Source organism: Eriocheir sinensis, chromosome 67 (genome assembly GCF_024679095.1).
Source record: "Eriocheir sinensis breed Jianghai 21 chromosome 67, ASM2467909v1, whole genome shotgun sequence".
Lineage (NCBI taxonomy): Eukaryota > Metazoa > Arthropoda > Malacostraca > Decapoda > Varunidae > Eriocheir > Eriocheir sinensis.
The window spans coordinates 1531344-1550816 of record NC_066575.1 but is presented as its reverse complement, the minus strand read 5'-3'; the positions used below and the strand labels follow the sequence as shown (position 1 = coordinate 1550816).

Sequence of the window (19473 nt, the reverse complement as noted above, 5' to 3'; positions counted from 1 at the left end):
TATTAAGGATTCTAGTGTTACGTAATTTTTCTGCTGAGTGTATTTTGAACAAATATAATGCTAGGTTGTATAAATGATAATCTAAGTACACACACTAGCCATTACTCATGTTACTGTTGTCTTTCAGGTGACTGCTAGTGTGTTGAGGAACCTGTCCTGGAGGGCGGACGGAGGGAGCAAGGCCAGTCTGAGGGACGTGGGTGCCGTGGCCATCCTGATGCAGGCGGCACTGTCAGCACGTAAGGAGTCCACCCTGAAGGTCATCCTCTCGGCTGTGTGGAACCTCTCTGCTCACTGTAGTATTAATAAGGTGCGTCTCTGGGCAGACAGCAGTGCATGCTTTGTGATTGGCTGGCTTTCATGCAGAAATGATGCAATAGTCCTGGCACATTTTATGAAAAGAAGACTAATATCACCAAAATATTGGGCAATTGTCCTAAGTATGGTGTCAGTAATTACAAAATCTTAAATATCAGGCAATTACAATACCTTTAACGCAAACATAAGGTGCAGAACAAGAGCCCAATTAGCTGTTAGAACAACATAGTGTTTCATTCTAGATTTAAATATATTTTTATGCAATACAGTTTACTTTCTACATATCACAACCACAAAAATGTATTTTCAAAGGCCTGTGAAGTATGTTGATGCAATGTAATGTAAACAGTTATTTCAAATTGAGAATAGATTAGTCTCATAAAGAAGTGCAGGATCACTGTATCATTGCACATAGTATATCTAACTGAAGGTAAATGCTAAGTTGAAGTTACTTTGTACTGTATTCAGTATTGTTTATTTCTTGTGTCACCACAAAACCAAATTCTGCTTTTTAACGTAGCACCTTTAATTTTAAAGAACTAAGAAGGAAAAGATTTAGATTTTTGGGCAGACATTCATATGGATAGTTCATTGGTCCACTGGGTTGTAAAGGGAGCTCTAGATTTGCTTTGCTGAAAATAGTATATAAGAATAGCACATTGCCAGGTGGGTGTATGGACAACCAAGTCATTGGGTTAACCAGGAGTGAGTGCACTGCCCTACATGCCTGGGTTTATTTGTTAAGTTTGCATGAATATTAGGTCCATGTAGAGGTCATCAATGGTGCATTAGGTGTTAGTATGTAATAGGCATAAACAAAATTTATTTTAAGTTATATAGAGTTACCACACAAGAAATTCTTCAAACATGTCTAAGTAGGATGGACTTACTTTGCAGGCTGAAATCTGTGCTGTGGATGGAGCCTTGGCCTTCATCTGCAGCACACTCACCTACAAATCACAGTCAAAAACCCTCGCAATCGTGGAGAATGGAGGCGGAATACTCAGGAACATTTCTAGTCATATTGCTGTGAGAGAGGATCTTCGGTAAGTCTTGCAAAACCCCTTCAAATATTATCTTTCCTGTATTGAAAATATGCTGATCATCTTATACTACTTGCTGAATGATATCAGTATCTCTGCATTATATAGCTATCAGTAATATACCATGATACTCAACCCTTAAACTTTCTTGGCAGGCAAGTGTTACGAGAACACAACACACTCAACACACTCCTGGGTCAGTTGCGCTCCCCTAGCCTGACAGTCGTGAGTAATGCCTGTGGAACGTTGTGGAACCTGTCTGCAAGGTGTTCTGAGGACCAGCGAATGCTCTGGGAACTTGGTGCTGTACCTATGTTGCGTTCACTCATCAACTCCAAACACAAAATGATATCTATGGGATCAAGTGCCGCTTTGAAGAACCTGCTGCAGGCACGGCCGGAAGGGATGTCCCTGACAGACCCCAGGCATGGCATGGGTCTGCCTTCCCTCCAGGCCAGGAAACAAAAAGCCCTTGAGCAGGAACTGGATCCTTCCCTCTCTGAGACTTGTGATAACATTGAGACATCCCCACGTTCCTCCCCAACCCACCCCCAGGGCACTGATCCTCACTTCTATGGCCAGCCTGGGGATGCTGCTCAGTACTACCCCGGGCCAAGGCCGATGTTCCACTCACTTGGGGCGCAGTACAATGTTCTGAGGTCAGAGAGCAGAGACTCAATATCATCAACTCATTCTGATAATTCTCACGACCGAATGAGACAGATACTAATGCGCCACCAACAGGCAGGGCGTGAAGGCATCGGGGAGAATGGCAGGCCCCTAGACTTGTCCCTTCGTTCTATGGCTCCTCCGTCACACTGTGTGCCTGATATTGCTCACATGAGTCAAGAAGAGCTGCAGAGACACCTTGAGTCCAAAGAGTTCAACAACAGTGCTGATGAAATATTTGCCTCTCGAGTCAGAAACATGAAAGAGGTTTTTGGCAACCAATCAAACGAGTCTTTACAGTTTAACAATGGCCTTGGAGGAAGTGCCTCTGGTACCGCACGTAATGGCTCCTTCAGCGGTGCCTCTCCCCAGCCTCCCTTCAGTCCCAGGAGGAGGCCGTCCAACACAAGTAGTGAGGAGGAGAGGGCTGGAGCCAGCCGGAACTTTGTCAATGGGAAGCAGCAACAACAACAACAACAGCCTCACAATGAAGTCCACTACAACTACTACAGCAAATATGTCAACTACAGCCGTAACTTGGCTGAGGTTGACATAGAGAATGATTCCCAAGATGAACCTCTTAATTACAGCCTCAAGTGTGGTACTGGAACTACAATCAAAACCCCCACCAATGAGTCCATGGCAAGCATGACTCAGAGCACAGAACGACCAGTGCCACAGATAGACAACTTTGTGGTTGACAGAAGAGGCGATGCAAGAAAGACAGAGCCACTCGCAGAAGCCAAGAGGGAACCTGAGAACTTCGGCAGCTACACAGAGACCGACATTGACCAGCCCACCAACTTCAGCTTAAGGTAATTGTCACTTTCCAGTCACTTTCAGTCTTGTTGTCAAGTATGGCAGTTGATATAATATCTATAAATTAATATCACCCTGCACAAAGTCCTGGAATTTTTGTTGTTACCATTAAGAGTAGACTAGAGAGAAGCTGTATATAACTGACATCTTTACTAAACAATGGCTGCAGCCTTTGTACCACCCTTAGTTACTCACCATTGGTCTTGGACAGTGTGCTATTGGGTCAGGCTCTCGTTCTGGTGGAGTTGCCCGAGGCTAATCAGTAGCGGTGCGCGGGACCGGTACAGGCACAGACGCCAACATTCCTTGTGAAAAAAGAGACAAAGAAAACCCGTCAGTGGTTTGTAACAGTTGTGATCTGCTAACATAACCTAGAGTATGCTGTATACTCAGTGCTTAGTGCTAGTTGGTCTGCCCCATGTGTCCCCACAGGCTGTATGCAGTGCTGCAGTGACTAAGCTGCTTTGCCTGAGGTCTGTAACACCTCAACTAAAACCTAACAATTGTTAGGACATGTGTGGAGAGTGAACAAAAAACAAAATCGTTTCATACTCACAAAATAACAATGTGTAAACATGTTTATTTATCACAATGAAAGAAAAATTAATGTTACCCCTATAATTTATATAAATTAATAATTATGCAGAAAGCATATGCTTGCCTCATATTTTCCTCATGTGAAATACGCACATCAGGGTAAACCAAAGAGTGGAATATGTAGGTACATATAATGTGTTACTAATTATGAATTAGCATTCATGCTGATATACTGGGGTTTAGCAAAGAACATTACTAATTGAAAACTGGTTACTCATGTATAGAAAAGATTTTGTAATAACCTTTGTGCTACCATTGTAGTTTTACATGTCATCCCCTCAGTTCCTGATTTGAAACCTAGTTGTTGCTGTTGGTGTGATTACACTTGTGAGCTTGAAGTGTACCCTAGAGGGTTGTCGAGTTGTGTTGTGCTAGGGTTGTGCTGTCCTCCATCTGCTGATTCAGGAGGAAGTTTGAAGTGCCATTACCACCCTGTGACCCCTTCATCATATAGAAACTAAAACTTTGAGCATCCACCCAAACCAGAATGTTCTTGAGATGTTGAATTCAAGTGATAAAAATATTGATTATCCATCTGTTCTCATCATCCGGTTTTCAAACAGTCACCCTCGCATACACGTGCCTGTACCTGTCGCCTGTTGTTGCAGGTACTCTGAGGAGCGAGACAGTGATGAGGCAGCCTTGTACCGTCGCCCCCCCAAGCCTCCCCCTGAACCAGCCTCACCGTTCTTTGAGCCGTCAATCCATGATGACTCTTTGAAGACCTACTGCACCGAGGGCACCCCCTATGAGACACCCTACAACTTCTCCACGGCAAACTCCATGACAGACCTGAGGGAGCCGGCCATCAAGGAAATAGAGCGAGAGGGATCATCGGGCCCAAGCAGTGCAGAGGTAAGGGCTGTGATGAAGGAATTAATTGCCATAGTAAAGATTCTGATAATTGTTGTACCAGTCTAGCAATATTGGCTGTTGAATTGGTTTGGGTATAATCTTGTTATGGATTTTATCAGCTACATATATTGTGACTAATTATAACAAATTGTCCATCCCTTATAATAGGAAATAAGGTGTCAAGGATGGTGTCAGGTCAAGAAGAGAAGTTTCACAGTTAAAGGAGGAAAGATTACTCAATGCAATAAGCCTCAATACAAATTAATAGAATATTTTACTAATCCAGCTTCAAATCTAATATTGCTTATAATTGCAACAAAGAATGACATTATTTTCAAATATTTACTTGTAGAAAAAGAAAGAGAAGAAAGGGAAGTCAGAGGAGCTGCAGAGTGTTGAGGACAGCGATGATGGTCGGGACACCCTGGAGCCCCTGCCGCCCCAGCCCGGCCCGCCTGGCAAGAGTGGCCTCAGCTCCGGCATGATGACGCCCGACAAGCCAGTCACCTACTGTGTGGAGGGCACGCCCGTCTCACTCTCCAGGTTCTCGTCCGTCTCTTCTCTAACCAGCGGGGAGATCAATGCTAACAATGCCAGGTGAGGACAGCTGGGAGCAAAACACTTATTTATCGGTTATACAATCTGTCTGTGATCCCTTGTCTCTTGGCCACTCTTCTCTATACTCTCTTTTACAGGGGCAGTGATTAGCAGGCTTTTTTTTCTTCTGAATAATATTTTGTCCTTGAGGTGTTTCCTTTACTGTAGAAAAGAAAAATAATAAACTCTTGCATATTACTTCTCTATAAATACTAACAAATATCAGCTAATCTAACAGCAATAATAATTTAGAAGTAACATAATAAATCATCAGTTAAATTAAAAGTAAATTGATTTAGCAAGGCAAATATCATGGGGGGCTCCCTCATGATTGATTTTTCATTACTTACGAGTGACTAGAGATGTATCCCCATTTACACCATATTGTGATACTATTGGTGTGCAATAAATCACTTAAGGATGAATTTATGAGAAACGTAACCCATTTATAAAGTGAGGAATGCTTGTATTGTGATTCTTCTATATGTTCTTATTACTATGAAAGAAAGTTGCTACACAGTTGTATGTGTCTCTTCCTGCAGGGACGGCCTCCTTGGGGACATGGCTGAGGAGCGTGGACACAAGCCCCAGGCGGCCAGCGCTGAGGAGAAGAAGAGTGACCAGGATGAGGGTGGCGCTGAGGAGATAGAGGATGCCAACAGGGATGGCAGCCACACCCCGTCCTCCCAGCAGATGGAGAGGCCTGAGGGTGAGGCATTCAGCCATCACAAGGGATAAGGGAAGGGAGAGGGAGAGGGTTGAAGCAGATTTGCCTTTCACTCTATGAACATTTATTTATTTGTATTCCTTATTGTTTTAATTATTCTAAGCATCCTCATGGCACATGGCTCATCCCTTGACTTTCCAACTTCTTAGTTCAAACATTAAAACTATCATCTTTTCTTCCATGTCTTTCACTAGTAACCTCTGTAACAACCTTTCTTTAACCCGGTAGCAGCAGGGATCATGTTTTTTAATGGTCCCTCTAAGCGAGAAAAATGAGAAAAAATCATCACTCACACAAATCATTTCATAATACATATCAAAGCATTTGTGATCAGTTTATGTATCATCTATTTTGGGGGGTTATGTCATGGCACAAATTCGGCCTGTCACTGTTTCACGGTAATGCCACAAATTTGGCCCGTTGCTGGTACCGGGTTAACTGTATTCTGTAGTTCCTTCACCTCAAACTCTTTTCTTCATGAGGGGAGTATCAAGACTCCTTTCAAACTAAATTTCATCATACTTTTCACCTATTTCCTCTGTCTCATTTGTATGGAGTGGCATGTTTTGGCTTTTGCATTATTTACGTCATTGCCTTATTTACATATACTTTTTCATTTACATTTCATTTATCTCTTATCTTTTGTTAAAAGAAAAAGTGTCATTAACCTCCAGTGTTCTTTGTTTACATCAGATACATTGTTTCCCTTTGACACTTCACCTGAGCCTCACCTCACCTTATCTTCTCCCTCCCAGGCAAGAGTGTCCACTATGAGGAGACGCCACTCATGTTCTCCCGGGCCACCTCAGTCTCCTCCCTCAGCAGCTTCGAGGTCCAGTCCATCCACGACGACCGGAGCTCCGTGGTGTCGGACTTCAGGTAGAGTGTCTCTTTGTGCTGCCATGCTGGGTGGAGATGGTAGTGATGGAGGGTTGAGAGGGTCCAAAAAGGGATGTGTTGGTGGTGACAATGATAATGATAATGATAGCAGTAATAGTAATAATAAACATCAAATGAAATAAAAATAAGGTACTATGTGACGGAAAATTAAAAAGTATGGGAAAGGGAAAAAGTAAATAGTGTGTAGAGCTTTGCAGTGGTGTATCAGTTGTGGGGGATGTGTGGGAGTCTTGCGAGGTGCTGGTGGTGATGTGCTGAGCTCTGCAGTGGTGTGTTGGGGGTTGTGGTTGGGCTGTATCATCTGTAGTTATAAATAAAGCTATATAACTAATTATTTTACATTCATCACTGTAAGTGCAGAATATTTTGCCTTTTTGTCATTTACAAAGATAGTGTATTTTTTGTTGGAGTGAATAATGAGATTTTTGGGATGTTATTTTGGGTGACTGCTTATTTTTATTAATAGATGTTAAATAATCACTTCTCAATCAATTCTAATTCAGGATACTATTATTTCTAAGGATGGAAGTTGGTCTCAATGTTTTCTTTACTCTGGTTACTCAGTGTTTTGTTTCCTTCCCCTTCCAGCCGATTTACCAGTGGTGCCATTTCCCCAAGTGACCTTCCAGACTCACCAAACCACACTGTTCCTCCCAGCCCCAAGCGCTCCAGGCCACCCTCACAGCCATTCAAGGCTCCCCCGGCACAGAGTAAGTCCTCACACACAATTACACTCAGACATATACATCTTCTATACCAGTCTTGTTGAGTCTTGTTTTAATATCTTATTCCAGTTACTTCTTCCTATGATCTCATCAGTTTAAAATAAGATGGCTGCCTGCTGCAGTTGTCCTTCCACACATCTGTGCTACTCATATTTTGTTGTGAGAGCATCACACGTACAGATACTATAACATCTATAAATGTCAACTTTCAGGCCCGAGGTCAAGCACTGGAGTGTTCAGTGAGGCGCCGCGAGCCTTCGTTGAGGAGGGCACCCCTGTGGAGTTCTCCCGAGCCACCTCTCTCTCATCACTCACTATTGATGATGACTTGCCCGTTGTAGATGACGGTGTGCCCAGGGTAAGGATAATGCTCTCTGCCAGTGACTTGCAGCTGTTGGCTTGTACACATGAACTTATATATGATGATGTTTAAAGTTTCAAATTATGTAGGTTCTCTTATTATCTTTGTAACTGATATTTAATCACCCTATGTTTTAAGGCACATGCATGTTCTCATTCATATACTCATGTATTTTGGGACTTGACTGCTATTCATACATACAGTAAACCCTCGATATAACGGACTAATTGGGAGGGGGAACTAAGTCCATTAATGCTGAAAGTCCCTTATTAGCGGCAGAAATTTAAAAATACATATAATAATACCCATGAACCTAATAAAGGTTGGTATATAGTTTTCTATTGTGTATGTTGTCTGTACGTTCTCTGTATAGCTGCACACCACACTTGGCAACAGACTGCGAGGCACTGAGGCTGCGAGGTTTGGCAGTGGTGCTCTGTCGGGGGGTATTGTTACGGGTATGAATAAAATTTAACAAATGCGCCAATCTCGCACTGGCAGACGAAACTTTTTTTGGGTATTTTTTGGTGTGTTCTGAAATAACCTGCTAACTGTTCTGACACAAGTCATTAAATGATTGACTTTTCAATGCCTGTTGTACACCCGCTGCTGCCCGCTGCCACAGATGCAAATTAGCTCGCAGAGAGAGGTTTAACTTGCTTACGGTTTCTATAGTTCACTCACCGCTCACAAATATCAAGTGGACAAACTAGAATAAAACCAGGCAAATTAATATTGTTCCTGCTGTGTGTTCCCCCAGTGTGCATGCGGGGTGGACAGCAGAACAACTTATTTTTGCGACACCTCTGCCGCTGTGTCCCTACCGACAGTCACAAACACTTGGCTATTTTCATTTACATTTACGTTCTGGATTGATGCATAAGACTTTCTTGTGGTGTAAATGCATTCTTCATTTGAATGGGAACCAGAATGAGGAAAATATTTCATCAGGTGGGCTGAAAAAGACTACAGTAACCAAAGGATGGGAGAGCAGATAAAGGGTGGAGGGTGAGATGGCTAGCAGACGCTGTTGTAGTTACCGGCCGCAGTTGGTTCAAAAAACATTCTTGGTCAGTCCCCGTGGATTTCTGACCCTCTGACCTTGTCCGTTATATCCGAAATCAGTTATAAGCGGGTCCGTTATATCGAGGATTTATTGTATATGTGTGACATTATTTGAAAAACAGTACATCAGAGAGAATCATTGCTCCTTGTTGATGGCGTGGTTAGTATGGGTAACCTCATCCTTGACGACCACCACCCTAACAGGATCGACTTCGAGGGGATGGCAAGGACAGCAGTGAGACCACGGGCAGTGAGGCATCCCATGTGGGTACCCGCAGCCCTTCAGGAGGCAGACTCAGGGCCTCCACCAGCATTCCCAGGCTCCACGGACAGGTGAGGCTAAGAGATTTCACTTGGGCTGAGTGAGTCCTGCTGGTAACCTGCAAGTCACCAGTGAATGTCATTGTGGCCACACACTATCCACATCAGTGTGGGATGATAGGATTTAGATGAATGTAATTTTTTACTATTTGTGTTCAGATACCCAATATATGTTAATCTGGGGATGTCATGAGGCTTATGAGGGTTGAATGGGTGTTTGAAAGGTGCCATTCACATCACTCTGAGACTTTGGGGATGAAAATATTGTTGATGAAAATATAACTATGATGCAAATATTCCATCTCTTAAAGAAGATAAGGTGATGGATTTAGGCTATTTATATATGATCGAGGCATCCCGGCATAGTCAGTAGAGCTGAGTGGGTGTTTGGATGCTTCAAAGGTTATCTCGAGTCATTTACGAGCGAGTTGATCCCTTACTCTCTGGTGCAGGAGCGGGGCGGCCTCAGCCCTGTGGCGTGCGAGGCCGACGAGGACGGCGCGAGGAAGGGCGCCAAGGAGCGGGGCGAAGAGCGATCTCGCGACAACTCCGGCACGCGCTCCAGCACCCACACGGACTCCGAGAGCGAGGACCTGCTGGCGGAGTGCATCAGCTCCGGCATGCCCGATAATACGTGAGTGTTGATTATTGGACACACACACACACACACACACACACACACACACACACACACACACACACAGTTCCTTGGTGTAGTGAATGACCTTGACAGTTTGCTCGGCAGTCTTGCTTAGACCAGTTTCTTTTTTCACTGATAAGGATCGAGCGGTTATTGTCCCCCACTTGACCAGGGGGATGGAAATGTGTGTCGTGCTCAAGGAGGGGTGCTGGCTGCTGATCATGAGTCCAGCACATGATCAGACAGTGGGCGAATGAATGGCACACACACACACACACACACACACACACACACACGTTTTCTTTAAGGTTTAAGTGCCATTTCCCATGTTTTCATTGGATGTTCTTGCGCTTTAGCTTATCCTCTGTTTTTCCTAGGACACATCACTGTTTCCTTGTCATGTATTTATGTGTTTCTTATTCAATCATTTCCACGTGTCTCTTTGGGGTCATCTCTGCTTGAAGGTACGAACTCAAACCTGTACGTCGTGCTACTTTCATCGTCTCCGAGCTTTCCCTGCCTGTCACGGGTTGGTCTGGTTTCGCGGAGCGGTTGCAATGCTTGTGTAACTTAAGTAATCATTTGTCGACAAGCTTCATCATCTGCTTCAGTTTATTTTTCAACTGTATAGTTTGGATTCGTGGAGTTGTTGCAATTCTTGTGTAACTTAGTAAACTTTTCTCGACAGCTTCACTATCTGCTTAAGTTTATTTGTCAGGTTTAATTTGCCATCGCCAAGCTCTACATCAAGCATCTATATGTCAAGCCTTCATCTTTATTTTAAGTATAGAATTCATATAAAAATTGATCACATACTGCTAATAACTTTAAAAGAAGAAAGCTGTTTTCCGGACACGCTCTCTAAACATAATAGACGTTCACGTGACATTTATCTGATAAAAAGAGAAGAAAAAAGTAAATGAAGGTAGCAGTGTAGCCAGACGCGTGTGACCGCGACGCGTGGAGCCGAGGCGTGACTTTTCTGGCGACACTGGCGGGGAAAGGCGAGGTGGGGCGGGGCGAGGCGTGTGCTGTTACCGGGGTGCAGTTGCTGGGCGGGATGGGCCTGCTGGTCTGGCGGCAGGTACACACTGGTACGCTCTGGTACACTCAGGTACACTCATTTAACTATACTCCTAGATAAACATTGACCCCATACAACACAAGATATTATACACGTTAAACACACACAAAAAAAAAGAAAAAAAAATTACGTATAAGTCAAGGGATTAAGTTGGCAGTTAATCCATGACTGAGCTTCTAAGTCACGCAACGAAAGGGCAGATGACGAAGGGAAGAAGATGAAAACAGACAGGCAGGTATCAGACGATGGTGCATATTTGTTCTTGTTTGATTAAAGGAAAAGAATGAAAAGCCAGATTTGTGACACCAGCAGGGGGAAGGAAGGAGAACATTAGGATGGAAGAGACGGGGAGAAAAGTGGAATTAGGAAGGGAGAACGTGAAGGCAGTAAGGGAGAGAGGGAAGGAGGGAGAAAACAAGGATGGAAGAGACTGGGAGGAAAGTGGAATTAGGAAGGGAGAACGTGAAGGCAGTAATGGAGAGAGGGAAGGAGGGAGAAAACGAGGCTGGAAAGGCTGGGAGGAATGGAGGATGAGGAGGGAGAGCATGAAGGAAATAAAGGAGAGGAAATCATAAGGAAGGAGTTATGGAGACAATAAGGAGAGGCGGGACAGGAATACGCAAGAAAGGACGCAAGGGAAGGGAAGAGTGAGGAAGGGAAGGCGTAAAGGAGTGAAGGAAGAGATCATAAGGAAGGAAGTTGTTGAGAATGATGGAAAAAAAGGAAGGAGTGAGGGAGAAGAAAATCACAAGAAAAGTGGAATGGAGGAAAGTGCAAGGAAGTGAAGGAGATAAACAAAGAAAATAGATAACGATAAAGAGAGGAAAAATGTGTTAGAGGAAAGAAAGGAAAACGTAAGAGAGGAAAAGTTAAAGTCAAGGAAGTGAGAAGTTAGGAGAGGGAAGAGAGGAATGAAGGAAAAAAAGAACATAAAACGGAGGAAAATGTAGTGTAAGGAGGAAAGAAAGGAAAACAACGAACAAAATAAAGAATACGAAAACGCAAAGAAGCAAAAGACTAGAAGAGGAAAGTTGGAAAGGAAATGGAGAAGGAAACAAAAGAAAAGAAAAAAAAACTGGAGAAGGATTTAGTGTAAGGAGGAAAGAAAGGAAAACAACGAGAACAGAAAAGGAAAATTGAAGGAAACGAGGAAAGGGAGAGGGATGGAAAGGAAGGAAAACAACGAGAGAACAGAAAAGGAAAATTGAAGGAAACGAGGAAAGGGAGAGGGAAGGAAAGGAAGGAAAACGAGAGAACAGAAAAAGGAAAATTAAAGGAACGAAGGGATGGGAAAGGGCCAAAAGGAAGGAAAAGAAGGAGGACGAAAATGATTAGGATGTGGACAAACGAAAAGTGTAGAGGAAGGAAGGGGAGAGGGAAGGAAGGTTTAACTTGGCAACGACTCATCATTAACATCAAAATTTACTTATACTTAACGTTTCGTCCCCTCGCTGCCGTCTGCCACAACGTTTCCACAATTTAATGTTTGAACGTGTTTTGAAAGAAGCGAAGGAGAGGAAAATAAATACCTACACAAACTATCTCAGGGGCAGTAATGAAGGAAGGGGGGAGGAAGGAAAGGAGAGAAGGAGGAAGGAAGGAAGGAAAGAAGAAAGGAAGGAAGGAAAAAGGTGGAAACATACAAATATCAACTTAATCAATGACAGTAAGGGAGAAAAGAAGGAGGAAAGAAGGGAAGTGAAAGAAACATGCAAGAGAGAGAGAGAGAGAGAGAGAGAGAGAGAGAGAGAGAGAGAGAGAGAGAGAGAGAGAGAGAGAGAGACTAAAGGAGACGTGTTGCATAAAGTAAAGGGGTCTGGAGCGAGAGTGAAATTGCGTGTGTGTGTGTGTGTGTGTGTGTGTGTGTGTGTGTGTGTGTGTTTACAGGTATGAATACGTATGGGCGTGGTGTGTGCGAGAGTGCCATGCGGTTTGGGGAAGGTGCCAAGAGAGAGAGAGAGAGAGCGAGGGGGGGGGCTCTCTCTCTCTCTCTCTCTCTCTCTCTTTCTCTCTCTCTCTCTGTGTGTGTGTGTGCGCGCAGAATGAGGAAGCAAACATGTGCGTGTGTTTAATGTGAACGGAAATACCGATATGTACGTCAACGCTGCTGCTGTATTCCCCCATGACTTGAGGAGGAGGAGGTGGAGGAGGAGGAGGAGGAGGAGGAGGAGGAGGTGGATGAGGAAGATAAGTAGGAGGGAGGGGGTGGAGGTGTATATGGAGATGGAGGAGGAGGAGGAGGAGATGCAGAATTTCCTGTGACATGCTCCCTCAAACATCGACAAAAGGAGAGGAGAATGGAGATGAAGAAAAAAGGGAGGGGAGGAGAAATAGGAAGAGGAGGAGAATAAGATGCCGTAGTATTTCCTATGACTACCTCGCACAAACTTAGGCATTAATTGGGAAAAAAGAAAGATGAAAGAGTAAAAGGAAGAGGAGGAGGAGGAGAAGGTCGTCCCCGTATTCCTCCGTGTTCAAGTTGTAAACAGGAAGAGGAGGAATGTAATGAAAGTCAGGAGAGGCGAAGAAAGGGGAGATAAAAGAAGAGGAGATGAACAGGTGGAGATGACGGAAATAATGAAAGGTGGCAAAATGTAAAGTGAAGGAAGGAAGAAAGCAGGAGGAAGATGAGGAAATGAAACTAATTATACGTAAATAGGCGAAGGATGAAGGAGATAGAGATGAATAGAAAGTTAATCGGAGGAAGATGGAAGAAGAGGAGGAGGAGAAGAAAGATGAAGAGGAGGAGGAGGAGGAAGAGGAGAAGCAAGGTCAAGAGGTTTAAACCCGAGAAGCCAAAGACGATAAATGTTGTACCGTCGACAATTAGAGAGAGAGAGAGAGAGAGAGAGAGAGAGAGAGAGAGAGAGAGAGAGAGAGAGAGAGAGAGAGAGAGAGAGAGATGGCTTATGGGAAAAACAAACATAAACAAGACCGCTCCTCCTTCCTCTTCCATCTTCTCTCCCTCCTCCTCCTCCTCCTCCTCCTCCTCCTCCTCCTTAATTGGACCTTGGGTGGAGTGGGAGTGTCACTATGTCTCCCTCGACGTCTTGACATCAGGAAGCGTGTGCAATAGAGGAAGAAAGAAAGTCAGGAAAGGTTCAAGGAGAAGGAAGAGAGGCAGCTGGGGGAAAAGACTTGTGAGTGGGAGGAGAAAGGAAAAGGACGCAAGGAAGAAAGTTAAGGACAATGGGAAAGGAGGAAGGCAGCTGGGGGAAAAGACTTGTGAGAGGAAGAAGAAGAAAGAGAAAGGACGGAAGGAAGAAAGTTAAGGACAAGGAGAAAGAAGACAACTGGAAAAGACTTAAGAGGGAGGAGACAGGGAAAGGACGAAATAAGGGAAGAAAGGAAGAAAACTAAGAAAGAGGAGGTTAGGAATGAAAGAAAGGTGCAGGAAATAGAGAGAAGAAAATAATAGAAGGAAGAAAACAAAAAAAGAGATGAGGGATGAAAGAGAAGTGCAGGAAATAGAGAAGAAAATAAGAAAGAGGAGATTAGGAGTGAAAGAAGTGCAGGAAATAGGGAGAAAAGAAAATAAGAGAAGGAAGAAAATAAGAAAGAGGAGATTATGAATGAAAGAAGCGCAGAAAAAGTGGAATGAAAGCAAAGCGAAGAGAAAAAATGTAATCTAAGAGAATGAAGAAGAATACATGGATTAAAAAACGAACATATGAACAGAGGGAAGAATACTAATTTGTTTGTTTACACTAAAATAAATTATACAAACAGTAGCAACATAAAACCCAAGTACTAAAACGGCGAAGAGGGTAAGAGAGCGAGCAAGTGAAAAGTTACGGGAAGAACAAAAATACAGGAAAAAATAAGGAAAAGACTAGGCGTGGAAAATAAGTCTCTGTTTACAGCCATAAATCATAGACGGATGAAAGGACGGAAAAATAGAGAGGAGGAGGAGGAGGAGGAGGAGGAGGAGGAAAGTGAAATGCTATATATACACAACCAACACAGAGAGAGAGAGAGAGAGAGAGAGAGAGAGAGAGAGAGAGAGAGAGAGAGAGAGAGAGAGAGAGAGAGAGAGAGAGAGAGAGAGAGAGAGAGAGAGAAACATACATGAGAAGGAAGAAAAATGAAAGAAACATACAAAAACAGGGAATATCAAGAGAGAGAGAGAGAGAGAGAGAGAGAGAGAGAGAGAGAGAGAGAGAGAGAGAGAGAGAGAGAGAGAGAGAGAGAGAGAGAGAGGGGTAAGGTTGGGGAGGCGTCTAGCTCAGTGGAAGTGGCTGGGGAGCACGTGGCGAACGACAAGCAGATGAGAAGATGGGAGAGGATGCGGGAAGGAGAGGGAAGAGAAGTGAAGGGTAAGAATCTGAGGAGGTGGAAGCGAAGAGGAGACACGAAAAGAGGAGAGGGGAGAGAGATCAAGAAGTAATGATCATAGAGGAAGGAATGATGAGAGAAAGGGGAGGGAAGAATGGGGATAGAGAGAGAAGTTGACGAGAGAATAATACAAATGTGGAATGAGGAGGAAAATGACAAGTGAAGATAGAGAAACATAGGGGAAAGAAAATGGAAGGGAATGTAAAACGGAGAAGGAAACAATATATATATACCACGAAAAGAGATAAAAATTGAGATGTGGATAATGAAGACAAAAATAGGAGGGGAAGGGAATGAGGTAGAGACGGAGAGAGGAGGAAAGGGGAGTATGGGAAAAGGAGAGGGAAGAAATGAGGGGAGACTAAAGGCAATGAGGAGATACGGCAAATATAAATAAAAGGGGAGAAGGGAAAAACAGGGAAGTGGGTGCATGGGTAAGAGAAAGGGAGTGAGGAGGGAAGGGGAGAGGGAAGAGGAGGATATAAAGAGAGGGAGAGGCTTACAAGGACGTTCAATTACAGTCTCAAATGCTCTCCCCTCCCCTCCCCAACAAGCACCCCCTCTCCATCTCAGCAAGCACCCCCACCCCTCCACTCCCCATCAAGCACCCCCTCCCCTCCCTTTCTCAACAAGCACCCCCTCCCCATCTCAACAAGCACCCCTCTCCCCAACAAGCACCCCCTCCCCTCCCCAACAAGCACCCCCTCCATTCCTTTTTCTCCCCTCCTCTACCCCAACCACCACCACATCCTATTCACTTAATCCTCCCCACATATTTTTCTTCCATCCTTACAAGCTCCCCTCCTCTTCTCCCCTTCACCCCCCGGTTTCTTCTCCCCACTCTCCTTTTCTTCTCTCCATTCCCCTCTTCACATCCACATCCTCCACATCCTACCTCTCCCCCAACTCTTTTCCTCCTCTTTCCTCCTTCCTAAGTGACCCTTCTATTATCCCCTTCCCTATTCTCCTTCCTTATTCCCCGCTTCATTCCTCTATCATATCATTCCCTACCTATCTACTCTTCACTCCCTTCCATTCTTCCCCCTTTACTCCCTCTCCCTGTTACCCCTTCTGACATAATCCCCCTCCCCTGTCAAACTGCATTCCCTCCTTCCCTCCTGTTTCCTCCCTCCCCCCTTCCCTCTCAAACCCCCTCAGACTTATCACCCCCTTCCCTCCCTTCCCTCCTTACTCTCCTCCCCTGTCACCCCCTCCTGCTTCATCCTCCCTCCCCCCTCTCCCTCTTCCCCCCCTTTCCAGGTCAGCAGCGGAGGAAGTGACCGTCACGCGTTACGCTGGGGTGGGTGGGGGGAAGGGGGGAGATGGGGGGGGACATCCTTTTACCTCCACCTGCTGCACCAGGCTAGCATGAAGGGGGAGGAGGAGGAGGAGGAGGAGAAAGAGGGAGAAAAAGAAAACAATAAAATAACTAGAGAAAATGAGGAAAAGAGAGAGAAGAAGAGGAAGAAGAGGGAGAAAAAGAAAGCAATAAAACAACTAGAGAAAATGAGGAAAAGAGAGAGAAAAAGAGGAATGGGGAAGAATAGGAGAACGAGAGAGAGAGAGAAGGAAGGTGGAACTAAGAGAAGATAAAAGATGAGAAAAGAAGGAAGACAGAATAAGAATAAGAAGATCAACTAGAGAAAATGAGGAAAAAAGGGATAATAAAAGAATGGGGAAAGAAAAGGAGAACGAGGGAGAAGGTAGAGGGAACTAAAAAATAAAAATAAAAGAAAAGAAAAAGGGAGAACAGGCGAAAAAAGGGAAAAAAAGGAGAACGAATCAATAACAATATAAAATGAAGAATATAGAAACCAGATACAGAGAACGACACAAAAAAGCGACCATGAAGATACAAGAAAAAAAAATAATGGGAAGGAAACGGAAACAGGAAAGGAGGAGTGCAGGGGGAGGGGAAGGCTAAGGATAGGAAGGAAGGAGGGCAGTATACCAGAGAGAAACAAAAAAGGTAACGGGATTGAGGTGGTAAGCGGCGTAACATCCCGCAAGCCACCGTGGACTCTCCTCTTCCCCATCTTAGTGGCGCTGATACGAGGGCTGGAAACATGGAAGACAGTAGGATGAGAGAAAAGGACAAGAGGGAGGAGAAAAGGAGGGAGTATGGGAAGAGGGCGAAGGGAGAAAGTGAGGTTAGAAAGAAGGGAAAGATGAACAAGAGGGAGAGAAGAAGGGAGGAAAGGGAAAAGAATAAAGGGAGGAAGAAAGGAGAGGAAAACAAGAAGGAGAAAAGGAGGAAAAGGAAGAATGTAGACCGTAAGATTAGAAAGGAAGAGAAGGATAAGAGAGAGAAGATGAGTGAGCCTAGAAGAAAGAAAGGAGAAAATAAGATGAATATAAAGGGAGAAAAGGAGGGAGTATAGAAGGATAAGTGGAGATAAGATAAGGAAGAAGGGAGAAAAGGAGGGGAGAAATTTAAGATGAGGAAGAAGGGAGATAAGGATAAGAGGAAGAATAGGAGAGTAAAAGAAAAGGAAAAAGGGAGAAAGCAACAGAAGAAAGAAAGGAAAAAAGGAACAGCAGGGAAAAAAGAGGAAGTGTAAAAGGAAAGTAGGGAGGAACCGTTCAGAGGAGGAAGAGAACAAGAAAGGGAGGAACCAGCAGGAGAAAAGAGGAAGGGAACATGAGAAGGGAAGGAGAAGGAGGGAACACAGGGAGAAAGGAATGAATTAAAAGGAAGATCGTAAGGATGTGAACGATAGGAGAGAGAAATGGGAGATACGGGAGGGAGGAGGGAGGAGTCAGAGAAGGGGAGGAGAAAGGTGGCAGAGAAGAGAGGGGAGGGAGGGAGAGATGAAACAGAGGAAGGAAGAAGGAAGGGGGGTGAGGACGATATCAAAGAGGGGGGGAGGGAGGAGGAAGACTCGCACGGAGAAGATAAAGGAAGATAGATAAAAGTGCAGATGAGAGAGAGAGAGAGAGAGAGAGAGAGAGAGAGAGAGAGAGAGAGAGAGAGACGGGGGGTGGGGGAGTACAAAGAGGGAAAGATGAAAGCCTGCTGGGGACCAAGTTACACACACACACACACACACACACACACACACGCGGCGCCTCCCACCCCGCCGCCTCCACCACACACACATTCAGTCTACACACATACGCACACACTCGCACACGCACCGGGCGGGACCTGTGTACTAGTATGTATTCTTCACCTTCTTACGTACACGAGGAGGGGGCTAGCAGGTTACCATCATCGTCACTATCACCATCATCATCATCATCATCATCACTATCAACATCATTACCTACCTCAAGACTTCATTACCTGTACCACGACCATCTTCATCTCGTCTCATCTCATCATCATTGTCATCATCATCATCATTATCACTCACTGTCACCATCGTTGTCATCATTATTATTGTTGTTGTTGAGATTGTGTAAATTTTCGTGCGTTCGTTCACTTGTTTATATTCTTGTTTTGGTTGTTTTTATCTGTTGGTGACTAAGGAGTGATACAAAAAAGAAAGTGAAAGATAAAGAAGATAAAGAAAGACGTAGTGAATTATAAGTGATTAAGAGAGTGGTTTGTGATGTTCTAAGAGAAAAGAAAGAGGAAAAAGAAGAGAAGTAAGATTACGAAAAGAGGAACAGAATCAGACGGAAAATTAATGTTGTAAGAGTTGTCTGTGTGTGTGTGTGTGTGTGTGTGTGTGTGTGTGTGTGTGTGACTCAGGTATACATCGAATAAGGAAAATCAGACGCGACCTCATCGATAACTTGACCTCGGATTATTTGCTCGGGCAGTGTGACCTTCTGTCCCTCCCCCCCCACTCCTTCTCCCTCCCTCCTTGACCTTACATGTGGGTGAGTCACTGTGTCGTGTATGCAAATGACACACACACACACACACACACACACACACACACACGGTATCTCTGTCTGTCTGTATTTGCTTGTGTCTGTCTGTTTGTCTCTCTCTCTCTCTCTCTCTCTCAATTAGACTGAGACTTGTCATACCTGGCTTTGTAAATTGACCATGCGTGTGAGAGAGAGAGAGAGAGAGAGAGAGAGAGAGCAAATGGCATGCTGGAAGTCTTGTCTTAAGGAACCGTGTTAATGGGTCAGCCAGAGTCGGTGAGATAAGGAAAGGTGGAGGAACCTGCTTAGATGCTTTCTCTCTCTCTCTCTCTCTCTCTCTCTCTCTCTCTCTCTCAACGGTAAATGCATTTCTCACCCTCCCGCCTTTCTTCCTTCCTTCCCACATCCTTTTTTTTTTCTTCCTCTTCTCCCTCCCCTTATTTCCTTCTTTCTTCTCTTCTTATTTCCTCTTCCACCCCGCTGCTATTTCCTTACCTCCACCTCCTCCGTCTCTCTCTCTCTCTCTCTCTCTCTCTCTCTCTCTCTCTCTCTCATGTTTCTTTTTATCTTTTATTTCCTCCTTTTTTTCTTTTTT

The 19473-nt window shown here is 44.3% G+C and overlaps 1 protein-coding gene across 5 annotated transcripts in view; it reads left to right on the top strand.

The window, feature by feature from the left end:
* LOC126987903 (adenomatous polyposis coli protein-like) overlaps positions 1-19473 on the top strand; it is a 129416-nt gene that overhangs the window by 72132 nt on the left and 37811 nt on the right. For all 5 annotated transcript variants that reach the window (XM_050845406.1, XM_050845409.1, XM_050845405.1 and 2 more), the window contains exons 10-20: positions 128-310; positions 1216-1364; positions 1517-2845; positions 4055-4301; positions 4654-4898; positions 5441-5607; positions 6381-6504; positions 7114-7235; positions 7463-7608; positions 8881-9009; positions 9450-9631. In XM_050845406.1, the coding sequence (XP_050701363.1) occupies positions 128-310; positions 1216-1364; positions 1517-2845; positions 4055-4301; positions 4654-4898; positions 5441-5607; positions 6381-6504; positions 7114-7235; positions 7463-7608; positions 8881-9009; positions 9450-9631 (3023 nt within the window). The remainder of the gene's footprint in view (positions 1-127; positions 311-1215; positions 1365-1516; positions 2846-4054; positions 4302-4653; positions 4899-5440; positions 5608-6380; positions 6505-7113; positions 7236-7462; positions 7609-8880; positions 9010-9449; positions 9632-19473) is intronic.